The sequence below is a fragment of the Sebastes umbrosus genome, chromosome 3 (assembly GCF_015220745.1).
Source record: "Sebastes umbrosus isolate fSebUmb1 chromosome 3, fSebUmb1.pri, whole genome shotgun sequence".
Lineage (NCBI taxonomy): Eukaryota > Metazoa > Chordata > Actinopteri > Perciformes > Sebastidae > Sebastes > Sebastes umbrosus.
The window spans coordinates 20,081,856-20,103,720 of record NC_051271.1 but is presented as its reverse complement, the minus strand read 5'-3'; the positions used below and the strand labels follow the sequence as shown (position 1 = coordinate 20,103,720).

Below are 21,865 nucleotides of genomic sequence, written 5' to 3'. Positions count from 1 at the left end.
GATATTCTCAGAGCTAAACTAACTCTTCTGCAGTGTGTAGTGTGCACGGATGCTCGTCTAGAGGTGGAGCGAGACAGCGAGAACGTGCGCTGTGTGAGTGAAGGCAAGCAGGCAGAGGAGCAGTGACTCCGGCCACACGCGAGCGTGCATATGCAATACATATACATTTATTAGCTTAAAAAGTTACAAACAGTCCCTTTAAAGGGACTGTTTGTAACTTTCAGAATTGCTTATTAACAGCGACACCTGTGGCCGTGAAATCAACGAAAGTCAGCGTCGAGCTCGCGCTTGCTCGCTCTAAATATACCTGAACGAGCATCGCTAAAAACAGTGAGGCGACACACATCAGCTAAAAGCACAATATCACTCTATATTTCAGCTGCTTGGCAGTAATGTTAGCTGACCAGACGAAGGTCGCTCCATGAATCAGTGCTGATCTTAGTGTCGGCTGGAGCCCCGTCACTTCACAAGACACGGGAAACCTCTGTTGGTCTGGAGGAGCTGCAGCAGTTATTTCTGCACAAACGTCCACTAGGTATTGTCGGAGCTAAACTAACTCTTCTGCAGTGTGTAGTGTGAGCGGATGCTCGTCTAGAGGTGGAGCGAGACAGCGAGAACGTGCGCTGTGTGAGTGAAGGCAAGCAGGCAGAGGAGCAGTGACTCCGGCCACACGCGAGCGCGCATATGCGATACATATACATTTATTAGCTTAAAAAGTTACAAACAGTCCCTTTAAGTGATATATGCGGAAACATACTAATCAAAAATCAAAACAGCACTAAATTTGGCTGAACTATAAAAAGGCAGAAGTGGTAAAACGAAGAACAATTTGGGAGCCGAAAGAGCCGACTCTTCTTGGTGAGCTGAGCCAAATGATCCGGCTCACTAAGAAGAGCCGGAACTCCCATCAGTATAATGGACACAAAGTGTACAGCTCCTCTGTGAGCAGCAGAGGGAGAGCTCAGGCAGCAGATGATGATGTGGTCTGCTTCTTCTTCTGATGATGACAGCAGAGGGCCCACACACAGTGGATCAGTCTTTCCGGGGTTCAAACAAACAGCAAGTGTAGTGTGCTTAAAGAAGAGTCGAGGAACCATCAGATGATAGATTTATAGTATATAACCTATGCAACGTTTCCATTAGCAACACTGCCTCTCTAACAGACGGTCCAGTGCGTTACCACGGAGACACCAAGGGAACCAACAGCAGCTAACACTTCACAGCTAACTACACAGTTAGCCACGACAGCACACAGGTAATGTTCACTCAAGTTTACAGCATCGCCTTTCTCTGATTGCGTTGAGTTGCATATATTGGCGAAATAGTAAGATAAGGAGCATTTAAAGTGCTTTTATTAAAGTCGTTATCTGCTGTTTTAGATAGGTTAACGTTAGCAAACACGACATTAGAGGACAGCTGTAAGCTAACGCACTGAGGAGGTAAAACAGGGTTTGTTGACTGCTTGCTTTACAAAATAACCTTTTAATCATGCAATGTAACAATGACGTTTCCTTATATGACGTGTCGTTAGTTGCATTTATAAGTATTTTATCACTTTTGGACACTAGTCACGTGACTATGCTGCAACAGGTAGATTGTCCAAAACGTGTGAGAGCCATTTGTCAGTTCCGGTGTTACAGAGAGACACAGAGCAAACATTGTGACAGCAGCTGTGAGGTTTGACTGTCATCTGTACAAATACGAGCATCCACGTCGTTTTGTCATGAAAAGTAGCAAACCTAACTCAGTAATCATTGATATAAATGGTTCATATTGTCATGCAGGGAGCTGAAAACCTGTAAATGCACACCTTAACATTGCCTTGGCAGCACACCTGATCATCTGTATCCCCAAAGGCAATGGTGGTCTAATGTTTCAAGTGACTGATATATTGATATATATATATATAGAAGAGTTCATATATATATATATATATATTAGTGTAAAGAAAATTGGCTGCAAGTTTGTGTACTTCTTTGCAATTTACTTTTTACAAACTAGTAAACTGTTTTTCATAGTTGATGAACACAACCGGACCGCAAAATCTGGAGACAATTTATGAGGCATTAGCAACTGTTTGTATGTCTTATTGAGAAAAAGCATGAGATCACCAGATGAAGCTAACAGAACAGTTTACAGTGTATTTGTAAAGCACAAACTAGTAGAAAATAAATGACTGTTCTCTTTGCTTGATTTGTAGGACATGAGACAAAATGATCTATTTGTTTTGTATGGATATTTGATGTGGGTGTGTTGTGCTGTATGGATGCATCTATGTTTTAAAGGCAATGCACACCGTGTGGAAACAAATGTCCAACTTGGGGAAAAACAATCTATCCTACAAAGTTTCATTCACAATGATTAATTCATATTTTTTTCTTGTGTTGTTCAAAATGAGCAAAGAGATATGTCAAAAAAATATCAAGCAGTGCCGGTGTTACACCGAAATCTGTGACCGCAGAGAGCCAGCAACACAGGAGGTCACCATTTCTCATGGCTGTTGTCAGAAAATGTGACCCCACTGTACCTGTATAATAAATGAGGCAAATATCTGACAGAAAACACACAAGACTAAATTGTTAAAAAACATAAATGTATTTTAATATTTTTAATTTGAAGATGCAGATAGGTACTGTGGGGTCGCATTTTCTGACGACAGCCGTCAGAAATGGTGACCTTATGTGTTGCTGGCTCTCTACGGTCACAGATTTTGGTGTAACATCAGAATATTTTTTTCATCTAGATCCTTAGAAAAGTCTTTGAGGTTTCTGGTAATACCTTCTAAACAGTACCGTTATTAAACAACCTTCTGGGTTTTTCAAATATTGTCAGAGATTTATCTTTCAGAAAAATGCGTGCTTAGCTCTGTGACTTGAATGTAATAATACATTCACATAAACAGGCACAAACTGGGAGTACGTTTGTATTGCACTCCTTTATTGTACTGTATTAGTGCACTATAAGCTGTCAGCTTTAGCTTGATAGGACCCATTTATACCCTTCTATCTGTCTGTTTCCAGGTATGTCTGAAGTTAGTCTTGAGGCTGAATCGGGGAAGACCTCAGCCGAGGACTCTCAGATGGATTGTGAGGGGGTTGTCAACAAGGCGGAAGCGAGTTTGAGTGAGGATGAGAAAGAGGAGAGTGTAGACGACAGCAGGGGAGGAGAAGACATAGATGATGTGCTGTACGACATTGATATTGACAGCGCTGAAGAAAATGCAGAAAACAGTGACAAGGCTGTTCAGGAGGAGGATGAGGGCATTCAAAGAGAGAGCGTAGTGACGTGCAGTGACGGTGACGCTGCACATGTGTCTGACAGTGTAGAGAATGGGGGACACGAGACAAATCATCATATTGAAACCGCTGAAACGCCAGAGGAAAGTGGAGATTCTCACACTGAAACAAAGGTGATATTATTTACCTTCTCTTTGGACACTCAACCTCTTCTAGCACTTCCTTACTGTGCTCTTGTTCATGTTTCGATCTTTACTTGCTTTGATGGTGGCGGTCTCTTTCCTATAAAATCAATTTATTTTTTAGTTGTGAAGCTTTATCTGATATAATCAACAACATGAACCTGAGTTATAGCTGTAAAGAGATTGTGTTAGACAGATAGTGGTAGATGTGATTCAGACTTCTGCTTTGCTGGAGGTGTTAGAAACATATAGCTGGTGTAGCTGTTGCTCTGTGGTGATGGTTGCAGACAGTTGGTGGCTTTCTTTCTTTTACTCGTGTGTTGCTCTGTGAGGTGCCTGATGCGTTTGGGATGATGATCAAGGCTTCATACATTTCCTCTGCTTTGTTTTAATGCTGGCTTATCTCAAAGTGATTGTTGAGATGGATTTGTCTTTGCTGTTTATTACCATCCAATCCATATGCATATTATTATAACGTCAGTAAGTATTCTCTATGTTTTTACCGTCTTTTGTTTTAACTCTGCGTGTGCAAGTGAACGTGCACACGATGTGAAAATGATCACATTTCCTCAAAATGTTTCCCTGTTTGTGAGTTGGGTGTACATAGAGTTCTTGAATCCTACATGCTGTCAGTCACATGGCTGGGTAAGTGCAACAGATTTGGATTCCTCCTGACTGCACATTCTCAGGCAGTTCCAACACATTTCTTGTGTCGCTGGAATGTGTGACTCTTCAGGGCTGTTGATTCACGCTCCGTTACGGGCGTAGTGCCACTATTACACGTCGCATAGCAAGAATTTAAAAACCGTCTTCATTTAGTGACCCTAAATGCATCGCAGTTGTAACCTATAATTTCAGGTTTTTACTTTTAAGATTTTTCCATCCTTTCTGCAGCTTAAACCCGGCATTGTGCAACACGGTTGTGTCAGAGCCATGATTCTTTCCTCTCCAGCTGACGCAGCTAATTGGACAATGAGTTTATTGTTGTTATCCCTTCCTCCCATGTCATGTTAGCTTGTATCCAGGATACTGAACTGTAGGGAACAGCACACTGAGACTTGCCATACCTTGCTTTTTCATCTGCTTGATTAATTTGCAGCTGCGTGTCAGGGCTCCAGTAGGCTGACTGACACTGTTAGAAAGCGTCCTTGCAGAATGTTTTGCAGATGTTGGGTTGGATCATTTTGGCTCTGAGACTCCTGATCGTCCCTGGCTGAATCAGTCCCATTAGGTTTTGTAATATAAAAACAATCTTGAATCAAGATACATGGAGAGTTCTGCAACAACTGCAGCTAAATCAAATTTTAAAAAAAGAGTGCTCGTCAGCAAATTTTGTTACCATCGGTCTTGATTTATAACCAGTTTTTGAAATGCATGATGTGCCTCTACCAGACAACCTGTCTGAACTTGATGTCAGAGCAGATTATCAGGCAGGAGTCTTATCTGCAGTAGGTTGCTAGTCAAGCCTACTGGTGCATGTCTGCACTGATCTGCCTGCAAGCGGGCGTCATATGGCCTTTAAGTATTTATGTGTCTGTCACATGACGGAGCTTTTGTCACACATGCCCACATGAAATCTTCACTTTGGTCTTTTTTAATATGTTTATTCTGGTTGAGCATATCTGACATCTTTGGTTCTGGCTTTACATAAAAAGATGGTTTAATTTCCGGAGAGTCACACATCCTAACACGACGCAGCTTCTTTACATAAAGCGTTTCCTCTCCGAGACCTGTTTTTAACCCTTTATAAACACACTCGTACAGTATCAGATGACACGTTGTGATGGAAAACATTACATCTTGATGTATTTGCAATAGATGACCCACCTTTTTAGGGTCTTAATTAAGACTTCAGCTACACTAGTTTTGAAGAAGCTATCAGGTTATTTATAGCCTACTGTATCGTCTGATTAATTTGTGTATTTGATCTTTTTTTAGTATTCTATCAATGGGACTGTCTGAGCTCACTAAATCCCCTTACAGGCTTGGCACTAGTCATATAGTACTTTATTTTAGAAGGAGCATACCTCACATTTAAATATACCTTTTCTGTGTGTGTGTGTGTCTCCCCTTAGTTTAAGTGTACTAGCATTAGGGCTGGGTGATAATTCGGTATGATAATTTATCATCTTTCAATGGAATCGTATCGTGATGAAATCATAAATTGAGACATCATGATATACAATTGTGTCGTCTAAATTAACAAGCATATCCTAACTCAAATTTCTCTGAAAATCTGATCAAAGTTAAATCAAACTGTTGTTTTAATCTGATTACTCTGAATTTGTTTTTCTCCATCATTTTTTACTGGAAACTGTTATGTTCATTTTGCACTTAAGTTCTTAATTTAATGAGAAAATACTCAGTACTTTTCATGTGTCAAGTATTTAATTCATACAGGAGTATACAAACATAGACTTTACTATGTGGTTATTTCATATAGACTATTTATTTATTCATTAAATTACCAGAAAACATGCTATTTCATGATATATATCATTATCCAGATATGAAATGACCTCTATCATGATAGAAGATTTTGGCCATATCGCCCAGCCCTAACTAGCATTCTTTTATTTATAGTCATAGTATGAACTAGGATCAAAATATATTAATTCAGCACTGGAGGGAATTGAACCTGGATGTCAGTAAAGACATAATTTAGAAAAACAAATTTAAACCAAACATGCAGTCCATGATTTAACTCCCTTTTTGCTCACACAGTGAAACCAGACGGTCAGTTTAGACGGGACCCAGATCTCGTTACCTGGTGATCTGGTAGCTATTTGCATTATTTAAGACACTGGTCAAGGTCCACCTATAGTTGAAGGTTCTTGTTCAAAGATTCAAATTCTGATTTATTGATTTATAACGCATTGTTTTGGTGTTACCATCTTTGCCAGGCGTGTCACTAATCCACATTAACCAGCTTTGCTCTGTCTGACCTCACAGAGCTCTCGTCGCCTGTAAAGCTTTTATAGTGGTACGGTCAGTGTCCTAGTTCCTAAGTCCACAGTGATTAGGCCCCAAATTGTCCTAAAAATAACACAATTGTATGTCCAGCCTGCAACTACAGACAGACCGTTTATTGTAGGCTAAACAAAACTGTGGTCTCCACCCCGTGGCTTGCTACGAGCCAACATGTAAATGTCCAGCTGAGCAAACCAACGTGTCACTGTGTCATTTTAATCCACAGGTACAATTAAGAAGGGCCGTGATTTCTGCATTTTCATAAAGATTATAACAGGTCTTTCCTCGCGATTGTTAATTATATTCAAGGGCAAGGAGAATTTTGTTCCATGCGTGTTCCTGCATCACGGGACTTTCCGGGTTAGACCACGAAATGACCAGTTATATAAAACATGACACACAGGGTTTAATGTGGTCTGATATAATTGATGTCGGCGTAAAGCATGAAGCCTTGTGTATGCTAGGAAAAGCTGACATGAACGTGGCAACGAGAAACCAGATAATGTCGGCCCAAAGCATTGCTACAGAGAACAGCAGATGTTAGAGATTCCCCTTTTTTGCATGGGTGGAGGCATTATGCACTTTATGACGCATAATATAAGATGACAATACAATACTCCACCAATCCCATAATGTATTCATGTAAAGGGTGAAGGTGGTGTAATGCTCTTGGTAACGTATTCCATCCTGCTGTGTGTAGTAATTAAACAGAAACGATGTTGTAAAATAGGGGAGTGTTGAAAACTGTTGCACAAGAACTTGAGCTCTCCCAGTAAATGCTGCAACACAACTGACATAGCTCACTGAGTTCCATCCCATCCTGGAAACTGATGAAAGAAATCGTTAAAAGAGGGCGGATTGACCAAAATACAGGCATAATTATTGCAAACATTTTCTGGGGTGGGACAGTTTGGGTGAAATCAGTGTCAGTTTTTATCTCTACAGTATTTATTATAATATGTTGAAGGTATTCTAATGTTTACAAGTTGTTATCAGCAATGTATATGTTCACCCTATATATTACAGCATCACTATATATGATATCCACATAACAACTATTATTATCAGTTAGTATTGAATCCTGACCCAGGCTGTGTCCACAAGATGGCAGCCCATGACTATTGTGTCCCTCTCGTGGTCCTCTTTTCTTAATGGAGCTTTCTCTCTCTTTGATGTTGTTAAGGAAAGCTTTAAAGAATTAACCTGCTTCCTTTCACCCTGCTCACTACAGGAAAGCACAATGACTGAGGAGTCCCATAGAAGCTCAGCCGCTGAGATCCCTGTCACCAGCAATGGAGACCTGGATCAGAGCCCTGAGACCGTATTCCAGAGGGTAAGGGCTTTGTTTTGAGAACAGCATCTCTCAAAACTATATAGTTGTATCAGACAATGCGAGTCCACTGGCTTCCCAAACAAAACCTTGAATAGGGTTGCGTCCGAAATTAACATACTGACATGCTATTTAGTACGCTAAAACAGTATGTGAGATATTTTAGTATGTCCGAAACCTTAGTATGAAACTAATAGTACATAAATTGCATACTATTTTTGATGAGATATTACAGTATGCATCGCTGTACACTGCGCAGGTATAAATATCCCACAATGCAATGCAGTAGTGACGACAACATTCATAACAGACGTGACGAACAACTCTGTAACTTCAATATTGCTTCAATTTAACTGTAAGTATAAAATTTCACTTTACTAGGCGTAATATATATTTTAGATTAGTTCAGACTTTGATTCTCACAAACCGTCGTTTTGGTCACATGTGGTTGGCACGGGTTACCATAGTTACGTGTCTCCAACCAGGAAGTGACAACGTAAATTACTGCTTAGATACATACTACTGTTTATCCACACAAAAGTATGTTGAACGATAGTAGACATATTGTGTATGTAGTGCATAGTATTTTGGACGTAGCTCAGGTCTTCGGTTTAAAGACGGTGTATTTAACAACAACTCTACCCCTTGTTATGATGTCTGTGTCTTTCATTGATGCATCAAGTACAATGTCTGTCATTAAATTGGCTCAACATGAAACATTGAAAACTCTACTCCTGGATGAAAATGAACAATGTGCAAACAAATATGCAACATTTATGTCTTTGGCAATGTATGCTAAATAGTAGGACTGCAAACAACAATTATTTTCTTCATCACTTAATCATTATCATCTCAATTAATCCATTTAATTTGTGTCTAATAAATATAAAGAAAACAGTGAAAAATGTTTTTTTAAATTGCTTGTTTTATTTTGACCAACAGTCCAAAACAGAAAGATATTCAGTATACTATCGTCTATGGAGAAGAAAAGCATAAAATCTTCACATGTGAGAAGCTGGAACGAGCAAATGTTCAGCATCTGTGTTTGAAAATAGACTAAAACAATTAACCGATTAACAAAATAGTTGTCGTTAATTTTTGTTGACCGATTTTGTCAAATCGTTTCAACAAATCGTTGCAGCGCTTCAAAATAGGTTTCATTCTGTGTAGCAGGGACATTCTCTGACAGTGAAGGTCAAATCCTTCCTCCAAAGTAAGTCTGATGTAGACCTCCGGGTGCCCTCTCCTTCTCATCCATCTGGCTGTGAGCCGGCAGTGCTTCCAGATGGCCTGCTGTTTCTGACAGTCTGTGGCAGGCAGGACGCCTCAGCCACAAGAATGTGTGCAGATTCTAAATGTTAAATCAGGCATTGAATGTAAATGCACACACAGGTTTATCGACTGCACCACAAAGCTGCTGTTCGCTACTTTTGGGTTAACTTTCAATCATTAGAGTAACATAAATGTTGCAAAATGTTTGCTTCTGTACAATCCAGGAGGCAACCTCCAGGTCTGAAAAATGAAGCCAATGCAGAAGTGCCTTAAACTTGCATTCTTTCTAATAGCTAGCAGGGGGCGACTCCTCGGGTTGCAAAAAGAAGTCTGATTGTATAGAAGTCTATGAGAAAATGAGCCTACTTCTCACTTAGTTTATTACCTCAGTAAACATTGTAAACATGAGTTTATGGTCTCAATCGCTAGTTTCAAGTCTTCTTCAATACAGCATGATGTTCATTTAGTAAATGATGGTATTTTACTTTTTTGTCAGTGGATTTTGAAGTTTTGGTGAACCCTAAATGTCAAACACACACATGGGAAGTACAGAAAGTTCACTGTCTTTGCTTCTTGTCTGCTAGGAACCACTAAACCTGTTAATATGAACCCTGTTTGAATTTTTTTCTACAGGACTCTTACCCCAGTGTCCCCGGGGCCCTAAACCTTTCAGAGTCCTGTGTCACCTCCAGCAACTTTGCTTCAACAACAGAAGGCATCATTGAATCAGGACCATTCACAGGTAAAACACATTCCTACTGACGCGCAGCGCGCTCCTTGTTTGGTTTATGTACCGTTTCCTCGCTCAATCAGAAACATATCAGGCCTTTTTTACAGTATTTGATTGCTTTGCAGCATTCTGTGTTTACAAACCGCCTTTCTCTCCGTGTATTCACAGTGCTCCACTTTGGGGTTTTAATCTTAGTGAAATTTGAAAGGCAGACATTTGAATTTGTAAAGGTGGACATCCAATTGAATTTAATGAGTTTCCTCTGATCTCCAGGCTGTAACCCTCCTTTCCTTTTCATCATCATGCCCTTGTTACAAATGCAAATAAAAGTCTCCCCATAGAGTGGTGAGCTGCTGTAGCCCGTTCACCGCAATGTTGCCATGGATATTTTCCATGTTGTTTACACTGGTTGAGGTAGGCTTTTGTTCATTACCACATTCATCCTGCAACATGGAGAGAGCCACCGTGATAAGAGAAACGCACACAGGAAATCAACATCAATTAGAAATTCCCTCTTACACTTGTGCAGCCTGGATGGTGACGTACTAATGAATCCTAACTGTGAATATCTCCCAGGGTCAGCAAGCCTGCCTTCATCTCCATCACCTGTAGCTCCCAGCTCAGCTGTCGCAAGCCGCCTGGCGCGCTCTTTCAGCGATAGTCAGGTTGAGCAAGGTACCAGTAGCGATTGAGTATGAATCAGATGACACTGAATCGTCACCATTTGCGCACTGAATTAACCGCAGTACTGTTGTACCTTTTCTTGGTTTTCATCAGTTTCTTACCTGCTTCTTGATCACACAGGCTACACTCCATTCCGAATCAAACCTTTCTTCTTCTCCTGTCTTGTTTGTTGGCTCTCCAAACTTTGTCTTGACATAAGTCTGGGCTAACTGAAGTAGTTTTAATGCTTTGCAGTGGCTAATAATGTACGTTTACACACCCCTTAGAGTCACAAGATCTAGATCTCAAGGTTTCTGGATCTGATCTAACCTCTTGATGCCTAAAGCATTTGCCTGGCTTGGGAAGAAATCTGCTCTCACATTTAATCTCAGTGGGTTTTCCTGCTTGCAACCTTTGTCCTTGCAAAAGTTGGCACCTATAGTCTCCCATAGTCTCTCTGGGGAGCCCCGAAACTGACAAAACGCACTAAAAGGTTGTCAGACAAGTCAAATATATAACTGGACACATCAATAAACCATTTTTAGCAAAATAATTAAAATGAAGTATAAAAAGAAATGTACATTTTAGACTTTGCCTTTAAGCTCCATTCAGTTGGTGGAAAAAAAAAATTAACTGAAAACACAGGTAGTTAAACACATTGACCACCAGCCTTTTCAGCTAATGTTTATGTCGGTGTATTAGGGCCATTGTAGGTAAATAAAAAATAAAATATATATTTTTTTTTTACAGAGCTGGGGGTAATATTCAGAGAAAAAAACAAGAACAAACTCAGAAATTCTGAGAGAAAAGTTGTACATTTACGAGAAAAATAGTAGTTTTAAAAGATTTTTTTTTTTTTTTTTGAAGGAACCACATCACTTTATTTTGCAAGGTTGGATCAACCTCATCACACCACAGAAGCCAGCGTTAAATACTGCGGTAACGTGAGCCGCTGAGTCAAAATATATTGCAGCGGACTCTACGGACATCCATCCATCCATAAAATATATTCACAGAAAGAACAGAAAACATGTATATGTATCTTTCAGGACCTTTGCCTCGCTCAGAGACCATCCTTACCATTAGGAGCTTTGGAGAAATACAGACAGCAGCAAGCGCAGTACCACAGTTTTGCACGTTTTTTTTTTACATAAATGTATGACTTTGTAATCTCAGAGAATATCATTTTTTTATCAGTTTTTTCTCTGAATATTACCCCTCTCCTCCGGCTCTGTAATTCTATTTTTTTTTTTTATACCTACAATGGCCCTAATATGCCGTCGTAAATGTTAGCTACCTCGCTGCTGTAGGTTTATGAAGAAAGTTAGTCTCAGTCAGTGCATGTAATTGTAATCATCTATATGCTGCATAGTGTTGTAGCATCACTGTGTAAACTTTTGTAAATTTAATAATATAATATTTAACTGGGAGCAAACATTTCTTTTTATACTGAATTTTAGTTATTTAACTTATGATATTATTTATTGATGTTATCAGCTATATTTTTTACTTTTCTGAGGACCTTTAACTATATTTTGTCAGTTTCTCAGTTCAATATCTTTCAGTATTTCCCCTCTATACCCAAATCACAATAAAGCACTTTTCATCACTTTTACTGTGACTGTTTTTAAAAGTGGTAAGTCATGACTAATTATATTTTAATGTTCATTTTGATTTAAATAATCATAGATGTCATCAGTGTCCTCTAATGCCTTAAATTAAGTATTTGGTCAATGATTAACTTGACAATCTCATTACACTGTCTGATGATTATAACGCTTGAATTGTACCTCTCTTAATTTTCACCGCAGCTCTATAGCCTGCAAACCCAATAACTTAATCACCCACTAAGTGAATGACTTTTAATTGTCCAGGCGGGATGAACGCACAGCCACAAAGCGGAGCAGTGGTCCTTTCGGATGACTTAAAGAGCCCCGCCATGGAGAAACTGGACCTAGTGAGAAAGTGGAGCATCAACACATATAAAGTAATCCTCTCCGTCCTTGATTTCTTTTTATGTCCCTCCTCACCCTGCTTCTTCTCTCAGCCTCAGTCTCAGTCTTTATCTTCTCTCAGTTTATTAGGATGTTGGCAGAAAGTCAGTCATTTTTAATATTCTTGATATTTTAAAATGTCCCGTGCAGTGCACCAGGCAGATCCTGTCAGAGAAGCTGGGTCGGGGCTCGAGGACCGTGGACCTGGAGCTGGAGGCTCAAATCGAAGTCCTCCGCGACAACAAGAGAAAGTACCAGAATGTCATCAAACTGGCTCAGACGCTGGCCAGTCAGCTGTCCCAGGTCATGACGACACAGAGGCAGCTGGGCGACGCCTTCGCCGACCTCAGCCTCAAGTCACCAGAACTGCATGTGAGTCCATATATAGATGCATTGTAATCAATCAGATTGGGTAGAATAAACAGGAAGAGGCATGTTATCATCCTTACTTAGTATCCCAGCAAAGAGTCATAAAATAATGCAGAATATGTATTGACTTGTGGGTCTGATCCTTGAGATTACTGTTTATTTTTATTGTTTTGAAGCATCACAAGTTAATGGCTTAAAAGGCAGTAAAGAGTCATGCATAATTTAAGTTTAAGTTCTCTTCCACTTCCTCTGAGTCCTCTAATTGTGTTACAGGATTTATCTTTATTGCTCCATTTCTCAAACACCTAGTACAGCCTATTTTTATTCAAATGAGTGCATTATAAACAGTACAGTACTTGCAAAATTAGCTGTGTAATGGTGGCAGCACCCGCAGTTGCTTTAGTCACTGCGGACAACAGTGCCAAATAAGCAAATTTCAGGGAGATAATTCAATTTTCATTGATTCTGTTTCTTTAGGAGGAGTTTGGTTACAACGCTGACACCCAAAAGCTTTTGTCCAAAAATGGAGAGACGCTGCTGGGTGCCATCAACTTTTTCATCTGCAGTGTGAACACACTCGTGGACAAAACAATCGAAGACACCCTGATTAATATCAAACAGTATGAATTTGCCAGGTAGGTAATGCATGATCATGTGTGTTTTATTGTGCCTGTGCACATTCTCCAAACCATACCAAACCAAACCCATTTGGAGAAAACGTTTCAGTCTTAGCCGGACCTCTTGTGAGATCAAAAATGTTTTACCTTCGTCAGGTCAAAAAAGACATTTAAGTTTCAAGCACTGTCAAAAGTGTTATTCATGATAAATACAATTTGTGGATTGTGTTGTCTTCTGCAACCTCAGTGAATTTTACGCGTTTACTACAGGCTTCATGTGAAAACAATAACAGAACTTCCTTTTCCTTCACAATAAGAGCGCCCCCTTACTCCTAATACAAGCTAACATGCACACTCATTATATGAATACTGCAAAAATTGTGTAAGGATACGTATGAATGCATATTAAAGGACTCTTACGGGGTTTCCTTATAAACTTTTAAAAGTTATGTTTCCATCCAGTGTTACTCACCAAAATGCATTAGAGTGTAACCTTGAGGTCTAATAAATGCATTGAATGCATTTTCTCCTTAATAAAACATGTTCTGCTTTAGTTGCTGCATATTTTGGAGCATTACTGCCACCTGTAGATCAGCAGAATAGTGTGAAACCACTGGCTGGAGGTTTATCACATCACCTGCTTGCACATGTACAGTATGTCTTTGTGTGTTCCCAAGACAAACAAAATTGGCACCGTACTGCTCCGTAGCGCTGCTAGAGGGCAAATACTCTGCATGGCACCTTTTAATACTTAAAACATAAGAGATTGGACGTGGTGTGCAGGGATTGCTTTAGTCTCGTGTTGATTTCTTGCACCTCTAGTGATTTTTGTTTTTACACATCATAATGTATACACTTATCGGTATGTTGCTTTTTTCTGATGCTGTTTAAATGATACCTCACTTCTAGGGTTGAGTATGACGCGTACCGTACAGATCTGGAGGAGTTGAATCTGGGGCCACGTGACGCCACCACCATGCCCAAGATCGAAAACTCCCAGCAGCAGTTCCAGATCCACCGCGAGAAGTACGAGAGGATGCGAAACGATGTCTCCGTCAAGCTGAAGTTCCTGGAAGAGAACAAGGTCAGGCTAGAAGCTTGTCCTGCTCCACATAACTGCACCAACAAAATGGTGTTACGCTCAAGTGTGCTCACCATGTCTTTATTTCCTTTTTCCTGCTTCCAAACAGGTGAAGGTATTGCACAACCAGCTCATCCTGTTCCACAACGCCATAGCTGCGTACTACGCTGGAAACCAACAGCAGCTGGAACAGACACTCAAGCAGTTCCACATCAAGTTGAAAATGCCAGGTGGGGACAGTCCATCTTGGCTGGAAGAGCACTAATCACTCCCTCTGAAGCCACATTGGCTCAGTTTGACAGGAAGTCCTACAGGAACTCCTCCTCCTCCCTTCAACTCTACTTGTCAATGCCTTTCAAACTTTCACAATTGTAAATCTTTTAACTCCATACGCAAAATGACAAAAAAAAAAAAAAAAACTACAATCCTTTTTACTGTTGTTGTTAAATCAACCTTTTCATCTTGCAGTTATTTGAAATCATAGGAAGCACTTTTTAAACTGTTTGACAAATCTGTTGAACAGGAGTTGCTGCAGTAAACACATCTGGAAACTGTAAATGGCCTTTTGTATTCCAGCATATGAATGTTGTATCCCAGCACGGCACGGCGGACATGTTGGCTCTGTAAGGGCAGCTATGGGATCAAAACAACTGCCGTTTTAGATGAATACTTTATAAAAGTCTAATCAGGAGACATGAACGTGAATTCTCTCATGATTTGACTTTATACCTGTTGTGATGAACACGGCAAAGTGGCATTCAGATTTTTGAATCATGCATGCAAACTGGCCAGCTGATTAATGTGGTAGTTTGACATTTTGGGAAATGCGCTTCTTTGCTTTCTTGCTGAGAGTTTGATCAATGCAAAGCTACAGCCAGTTAGCTTAGCTTAGCATAAAGACTGGAAACAGGGGAAACAGCTAGCCTGGCTCTCTCCAAGGGTAAAATAAATCTGCCTATCAGCACCTCTAAACCTCACTAATACAAAAACCAAAGTGTAAAAAAATCAAGTTGAGGTTTTACAGGAGGTTATGTGCCTTAGGACAGAGCCAGGCTAGGTGTCTGCTCCTGATTCCAGTCTTTATGCAAAGCTAAGCTAACCAGTTGCAGGCTGTAACCTCATATTTAAAGGGATAGAGTGTTTTGAAGTGGGGTTGTATGAGGTACTTATCCATAATCAGTGTATTAATTACAGTAAATGGCGGTCGGCACGCCCCCAGTTTGGAGAAACAGACGGGAGTTACCACATGGAAGCAAAGCAATGTACTGCTGTGGACGGGGCCGGCACCAAAACATATTTTAGTCACTTAAAAGAAAGGCCCACCTAAAAAAAAAAAAAACAACATCAGATTAAGTGTATGCTATATTTAGAATACTTTTGCCATTTTACCTTGCCATCAGATAGCCTTTACCAAAAAAATATTTAATTTTACTCAAGTGTTTTTTCAATGGAGTCTGGTTGCTTTGGCGATAGCATAGAAAACAGCTTCAGTTCCCCGTCGGAAACATAGACTGTCTCACTGCAAGGTAAACTGGCAAATATATTCTAAATATAGTGCACACTTAATCTGATATTGATTTTTTTAGGTGGGCCTTTCTTTTAGATGACTAAAATATGTTTTGCTGCCGGCCCCGTCCACAGCAGTACATTGCTTTGGTTCCGTTTGGTAACTTCTGTCTGTTTCTCCAAACTAGGGGCGTGCTCACCGTCATCTACAGTAGGTAATACACTGACTATGGATAAGTACCTCATACAACCCCACTTCAAAACACTGAACTGTTCCTCCAACGCACTAACATGAAAATTGTATCTATCTCGTCTAACTCTCGGCAAGACAACAAATAAGAGCATTCCCAAAATGTCAAACTATTCCTTTAAATTGCTATGTTAAAATCATATTGATGGCTGTTCACAACAAATCTTGCATGTTGTGATATGATAATGCTGACAGGATGCTACTTTTAATCCATATTACACTCTCTTTTTTAGCATTTTCCTATTTTGTCTACATTCATGGCATATGACTGAATGGGTAAAAGTGTTGATTCTCTTAAATTCCAGAGAAAATGAAGGACCAGCCTTATGTGACTAAATGTGCCTTGAATTTGTTCTTCTCTTCCCCTCCGCGCTTTGATATCTGGTCTTGTTGTTGAAAACGGGCGCTCTCACTAACAGTTTTTTTTCGGGACCAACTCTGGAAGGAAGAGAATGGACCAAACGCATACGTTACACTCTCAGAGGACGGTACAGTTAGAGCCTGTGCATGTTAAAACACTCCATACAACACAAATATGATATTATCAGTAACATTCAGAAAGTCTAAATATATTTTAAGACTTGCTGTTCTCAAAGATATTTATCCATATTGCACATATGCACATTTATGCATTTGAGACTAATTACAAAAAAACTTGTAAGAACTGTATGACATGTAAGGTGAAAACCAAAATACGATTAACTTGAGAAACCTTTTGTCTTTTTGTAAATTTGAAAGACCAACCGTTTCTTTCTTTGGGCTATTTTTCAAAGAGGACATATTGTACGCTGATAACCAGCTGTCACGTCCTCACTTTGTTGATTTGTACTTTTCCTACGGCTCACATAGTGGTTTGAGAGTGTGAATCTTGTACAACAATCTATTGTTTCCCTGAAATAGATGGATATATATATATATTTGTAATTTTCTCTATTTTACCTTGAGTATGTAGTTGATGATCGATGCTGTCATTTGGCTTTGTTTCGTTTTCCCTGAAGACCTACAGAATGATGTGCTAGTACTTGTATGTGCTAGTGGGTCTCCACCTTTGTAATAATGAAACATTAACAAATGTTGAGTTAAGAAAAGGATTCTGAATGTTATGTAACCTCTTTGGGAAAAATTAAAGTTTCTTTTCTTTATCATATAGAGGTGTTTGTAGTAGCGGCTTGTGTGAGAAGTCACCACCAGGGGCCAACAAAGAAATATGAAGCAAAGAAAAGTGATCACTGAGGGGGCAAGAAAAGCTTATGACATGCTCTATGAGAAATTACAATTAAAGTAAACCTTTTCTGCATTCATCCTGTTTTCTTGTTCCTTTTCATAAAGTCTGCAGAGGTTTATAGTCTGTTGACATATAGATTCAAATGTGACTTGTGTTTACATAAGACCAGGTGCTTTTAGGTTTCCCTTTTAGGTTTTCATAATCACAACCCGACCACACCCACGGGTATACATCTGACAGGATCTGGTTAATCCACAGAAAAGCCTCGAGGATAATCATCACAGGCTCAGTGATGTGTTTTATCTGGAGGTACATTTTCAGTCAAATGATCAAATGTGACAAAGCAAATAAATTTCCTTTAACCGTACTTACAGCAGCAGTCTAATGAAACGTATGGAGCACTGCAGCTCTAAGATGTCAAGTTAAACATATGAATGTAAGAACATTTTAAAATGGAAATGCTTTATTATGAAATGCATTTTCATTCAGTAACAATTCAATTAATTATGATTAATAATAATAATAATAATTATTATTATTTTGTAATTGTTTTGTAGTTCAGTGATTTGTGCAAAAACTGGAAGGATTCGTAGCACTGAGGAATTGTAATATAACATCTCGTCTAATTGAAGTTTGTCTCGATTTTTCAGGCTCTGAAGACCTAAATGTGCAAATGAGTGAATGAAAAGAAAAGTTCTGTTTTTTGTAGTTCATTGTTTTTAACCGAGGGAAATTCAAGTTTCCAGCATCACAGTTCCATAGTGCAAAACATGTTAGTAAAAAGGCAGTACAAAAGTTAGTAGTGCAAAGTACAAAAAAATATACCAGATATAAAAATACAAGGAGATGAAGAAAACTGTTAAAACTGAATATAGTGATGGGTAACACCTGTGAATATAGTGCAGAAGAGACTGTTAAAAATGAGTATAGTGCAGTAGAAATAGAAGTGGAGTATAAGTGTAAAGTTGTATAAAGTGGAAATACTCACTAACAAAGTGCGAGTACTTAAAGGTCCCATATCGTAAAAAGTGATATTTTCAGGTCTTTTACATTATAAAGCATGTTTAAGTGATATATAAATACTCTGAAACTATCAAAACGCTCAATACACGGAGAAATACACACAGCCCGTATTCAGAAATTGCGCGTTTGAAACAAGCCGTTAGGATTTCTGTCCATTTGTGATGTCACAAATATACAATATATAGACCATTACACGGTTTTAAACGTAAACATTCTAAATGTGTCCCAGTTTATTTCCTGTTGAAGTGTTTGTAAATAATATCAGCTGACAGGAAGTAAACATGGACCCAAACTGTTGACTAGCAATGCAATTCTGTTGCAATTCCATTGAAATGCACTAAAACAGAGCGTTTCAGACAGAGGGTAAATACAGGCATATTCAGGCAGACAGTATGAGGAAAATAAAGTTTTTTTTTTAACATTACAGCATGTAAACATGTTCTAGTAGAAACACAAAATACAAGTATGAACCTGAAAATGAGCATCATATGGGACCTTTAAAATTTGAACTTAAAATGACTAATGACATGAACCCTCCATCTCTGCCACTGGTTGCAGCCTTGTGATTGCACCAGTGGTCACAAGCTGAGTGTGGCGCGCGCGTAGGGGACACGTGAACGCGCCTGCTCCACCTGGACCAATCACGTCCGAGGACGCTCAAAACACACCGCCTGCTGCTGCTGCTGGTGGTGAGTGTGTCTGCACAGTCTGTGCTGCTGCAGCTCCGTTAGGACACCAGCACCATGCTCACCTGACCGGCTCATAACCTGAAACACAGATTTTCTCCTCTGAAAAGTATCTACCACTAACTCCTCGTTACGTGTCACCGGAGAGCCCTCTCATCCCTCCGGTAAGTCGAGCAGGACGGTACCGCCGCATCATGCTGAGTGTGTGTGTGAGATGATATGCAACGACCTGCTGCAACTCTTAAGTCATTGAGAGTGGAGACTGCTCCTTCATTTGTTAGCAAAGCAGAGCAGATAACCTTCTTATGACTGTTTTAATTGTCTATTTGAGCCTTTAAGGTGACAACAGAAGGTCCTGCAATGCAGTTAACGTCCAAAATGTACATCATAATGAAGATTTAGTGTATAGTTTGAGGCCTGAATCTGCTGGATGCTGGCAATATAAACACCAAGGAAACATTGCTGCTTATTCTCAGTATTTTAAAAGATTTGAGTCAAGAACTTGATTATATCAATTTGTTGCTAGAGAGCCCAGAATGCAAATTATTACACAATAAATGAAGAATTTTGTGCCTAAAAGGTGTAAATCTCATTCAAGCAACCACATTGTAATGTTAAAAAGAGTTTAACCCCCCTTGGAGGTCATTTTTTTTTTTTTTTATTGTGTTCTAATATGGAATCAAACATTTAATGTGTTTTTTTTTACACTGATAAATAACAGAAAAAGACAATATGTCAACACCAGAATACTTTTTATAGGCACTGTAGTTGTATATTGGTTAGAGTAATAGTTTTTTTTTTTTTATGTTTTGGTAACAATTTCTAGCTGCCACTCAGTTAGGAGTCTTTTTTTGCAGATGACTGAAGCTTTGGTGAAGTTTTAGTAGTTTACCTCCTTGCATGATTCATGCATATTGTTATTTGGGTTGGATATAGTTTTAAATGTTCCAATATTAGTGCTACATGTTTTCAAACTACAAAATCCTCGTTTTATTTAACAAAAGTAGCCAAATTTGCACTTTAAAATGTCTTTTCACAGCCAGTCATAGCTACAAGGACTTTGCATGAATAAAACAGTTTTAAAATTGGCAAAAATTTGATTTAATTCAGGAACTATCTGACTAAATAAGTAAACAAAAGTACGGATATGATGAGACATTTGATGCTAATTTCCAGTGTTTCATACAGTTTTTCATTCTCTATGGCGCTTCAAATGGATTTTGGTTGCTGCCACAAAAGGTTAAAACACAGCCCTATACATTTGATGGACATGTGTATTCTACGTTAAAGTGATTACTGTAGTAAGAAGCAGTATTTCAGTGTTGTGGTGGTTGTTCTAACAGAAGAACTCAACCCCAGATCTTTTAGTTCACCATGTATAGCTTTATAACTCTGCACCTCAGACCCCGGCTTCCTCGGCTTTTGTACACTACTATACACGCTGAGATGAATTAGTGGGCAATCCATTCAAGTGTTGGGAACAATGCCCCTGTGGAAAAGAAGGGTTTCTCCCCGGGTCAGGTCAAGGGAGAGGGCGGTGTCACCCCCCGGTTGCTGTGGAAGCTGAGAGTAACACGGAAAACTCAATTCTCTGACGTCATCCCAGAGGAGGAAGATGTTGGGGGGCTTGATTTATTTCTGTGGGAGCAGGAGAGGGGCTGAATAGTAGTTGCCAACTTGGGTCAACTCGAGTGGTCTTTATTGCCTGAAAATCTGTCCTTGTCTTGTAAATTCAATTTTAGTCTTCAATGAAAAACGGTTAAAAAATAAAAAAACGCAACAAAAGAAGAAAGAAAAGAGGAAGAGAATTAAAGCACATTGGTTGCATGCCTTTGTCTTATGTCACTCCCACCCATTACCACCCACATCTCTCAGCTATAAACTGTGTAACAAAGAGCCCAAAATAAGAATTTAAGAAAAGTGTCAACAACAGACACATCTTTTCTGTGCTAAAATAAAAACACAAATACAATATTTTGTCTCGATAAATATTGTTTTGGGGATTTCTGAGCATTGCTCAGTGGCTCCTGTGTTGTGTTTTGCGCGTGCCTGTAAGTAGTGTTTCGCAGGCATTAAAGTGTATTCTAATGAAGCCTGCTGTGTCTCTGGGCCCTTGGGCAAACACTTTTCCCCACCGCCGCCGTAAACATGTTTGCATTCCCTCCATGTTTCCCCGCTGTTGTCTCTATGGTGACCTGAACACCTGCTTTATTCGTCACCTTACTCAGCATCTGTTGCCAGTTGTTAAGCCAAGTTTTCACTAAGTCAAACAGTACGTGTGTTATTCAGCTCATAATGCTGTGATTAATCCGTAAACTTCCGTGGCAGACGTTGGTGCACAAGACTGTGAAAGCCAGCAAGTACAGCGAGATTTGCCTAAAGCTGATCTTGGCACCGGGCTCAGATTGCTGAAGCAACAATTGGCGAGCAGAGCCAGAGGTGATGCAGACACAGTGGTCTGCTGCAGGCAAGACACTGATCACCTGTTAACAAAAGAACAAACAGAAGGAGAGTCAAAGCTCTTGTTTTTGATCCGTAGCCTCGCAGAGGGTGGTGTCCCGTCTCATCCCTCCTTCTTGTCATTACCTCGCCCGAGTGGGTTTTGTTTCACCTGGTTTACTTTTTCTCCGGGTGAATAATGCCTTTGTATTTTTCATTAGGAGATTCAGTGTTTGTTTTTTGTCTGAAGTGTAATAGACTTCTGGAAAATGTAAGTTTGAAGCTGCTTTAT

At 39.5% G+C, this 21,865-nt stretch overlaps 2 protein-coding genes across 4 annotated transcripts in view; both read left to right on the top strand.

Annotated features, from left to right (window-relative positions):
• The first annotated feature begins 959 nt into the window (after positions 1-959).
• arfip1 (ADP-ribosylation factor interacting protein 1 (arfaptin 1)) lies at positions 960-14,997 on the top strand. 3 transcript variants are annotated; one of them, XM_037765062.1, is made up of 10 exons: positions 960-1,255; positions 3,021-3,409; positions 7,620-7,721; positions 9,624-9,732; positions 10,297-10,395; positions 12,258-12,370; positions 12,528-12,749; positions 13,224-13,381; positions 14,273-14,447; positions 14,554-14,997. In XM_037765062.1, the coding sequence occupies exons 2-10, from the start codon at positions 3,023-3,025 to the stop codon at positions 14,707-14,709; spliced, it is 1,521 nt and encodes a 506-aa protein (XP_037620990.1). In that variant the 5' UTR covers positions 960-1,255; positions 3,021-3,022; the 3' UTR covers positions 14,710-14,997. The 3 variants fall into 3 exon arrangements, with proteins under 3 accessions (XP_037620990.1, XP_037620993.1, XP_037620992.1); XM_037765065.1 differs by lacking the exon at positions 3,021-3,409 and having other exon boundaries at positions 961-1,255; XM_037765064.1 differs by lacking the exon at positions 10,297-10,395 and having other exon boundaries at positions 962-1,255.
• Positions 14,998-19,153: 4,156 nt separating this feature from the next.
• Positions 19,154-21,865, top strand: part of fhdc1 (FH2 domain containing 1) — a 34,557-nt gene continuing 31,845 nt past the window's right edge. Inside the window, exon 1 of the mRNA XM_037761744.1 lies at positions 19,154-19,298. The gene's annotated coding sequence lies outside the window, so the exon portion shown is untranslated. The remainder of the gene's footprint in view (positions 19,299-21,865) is intronic.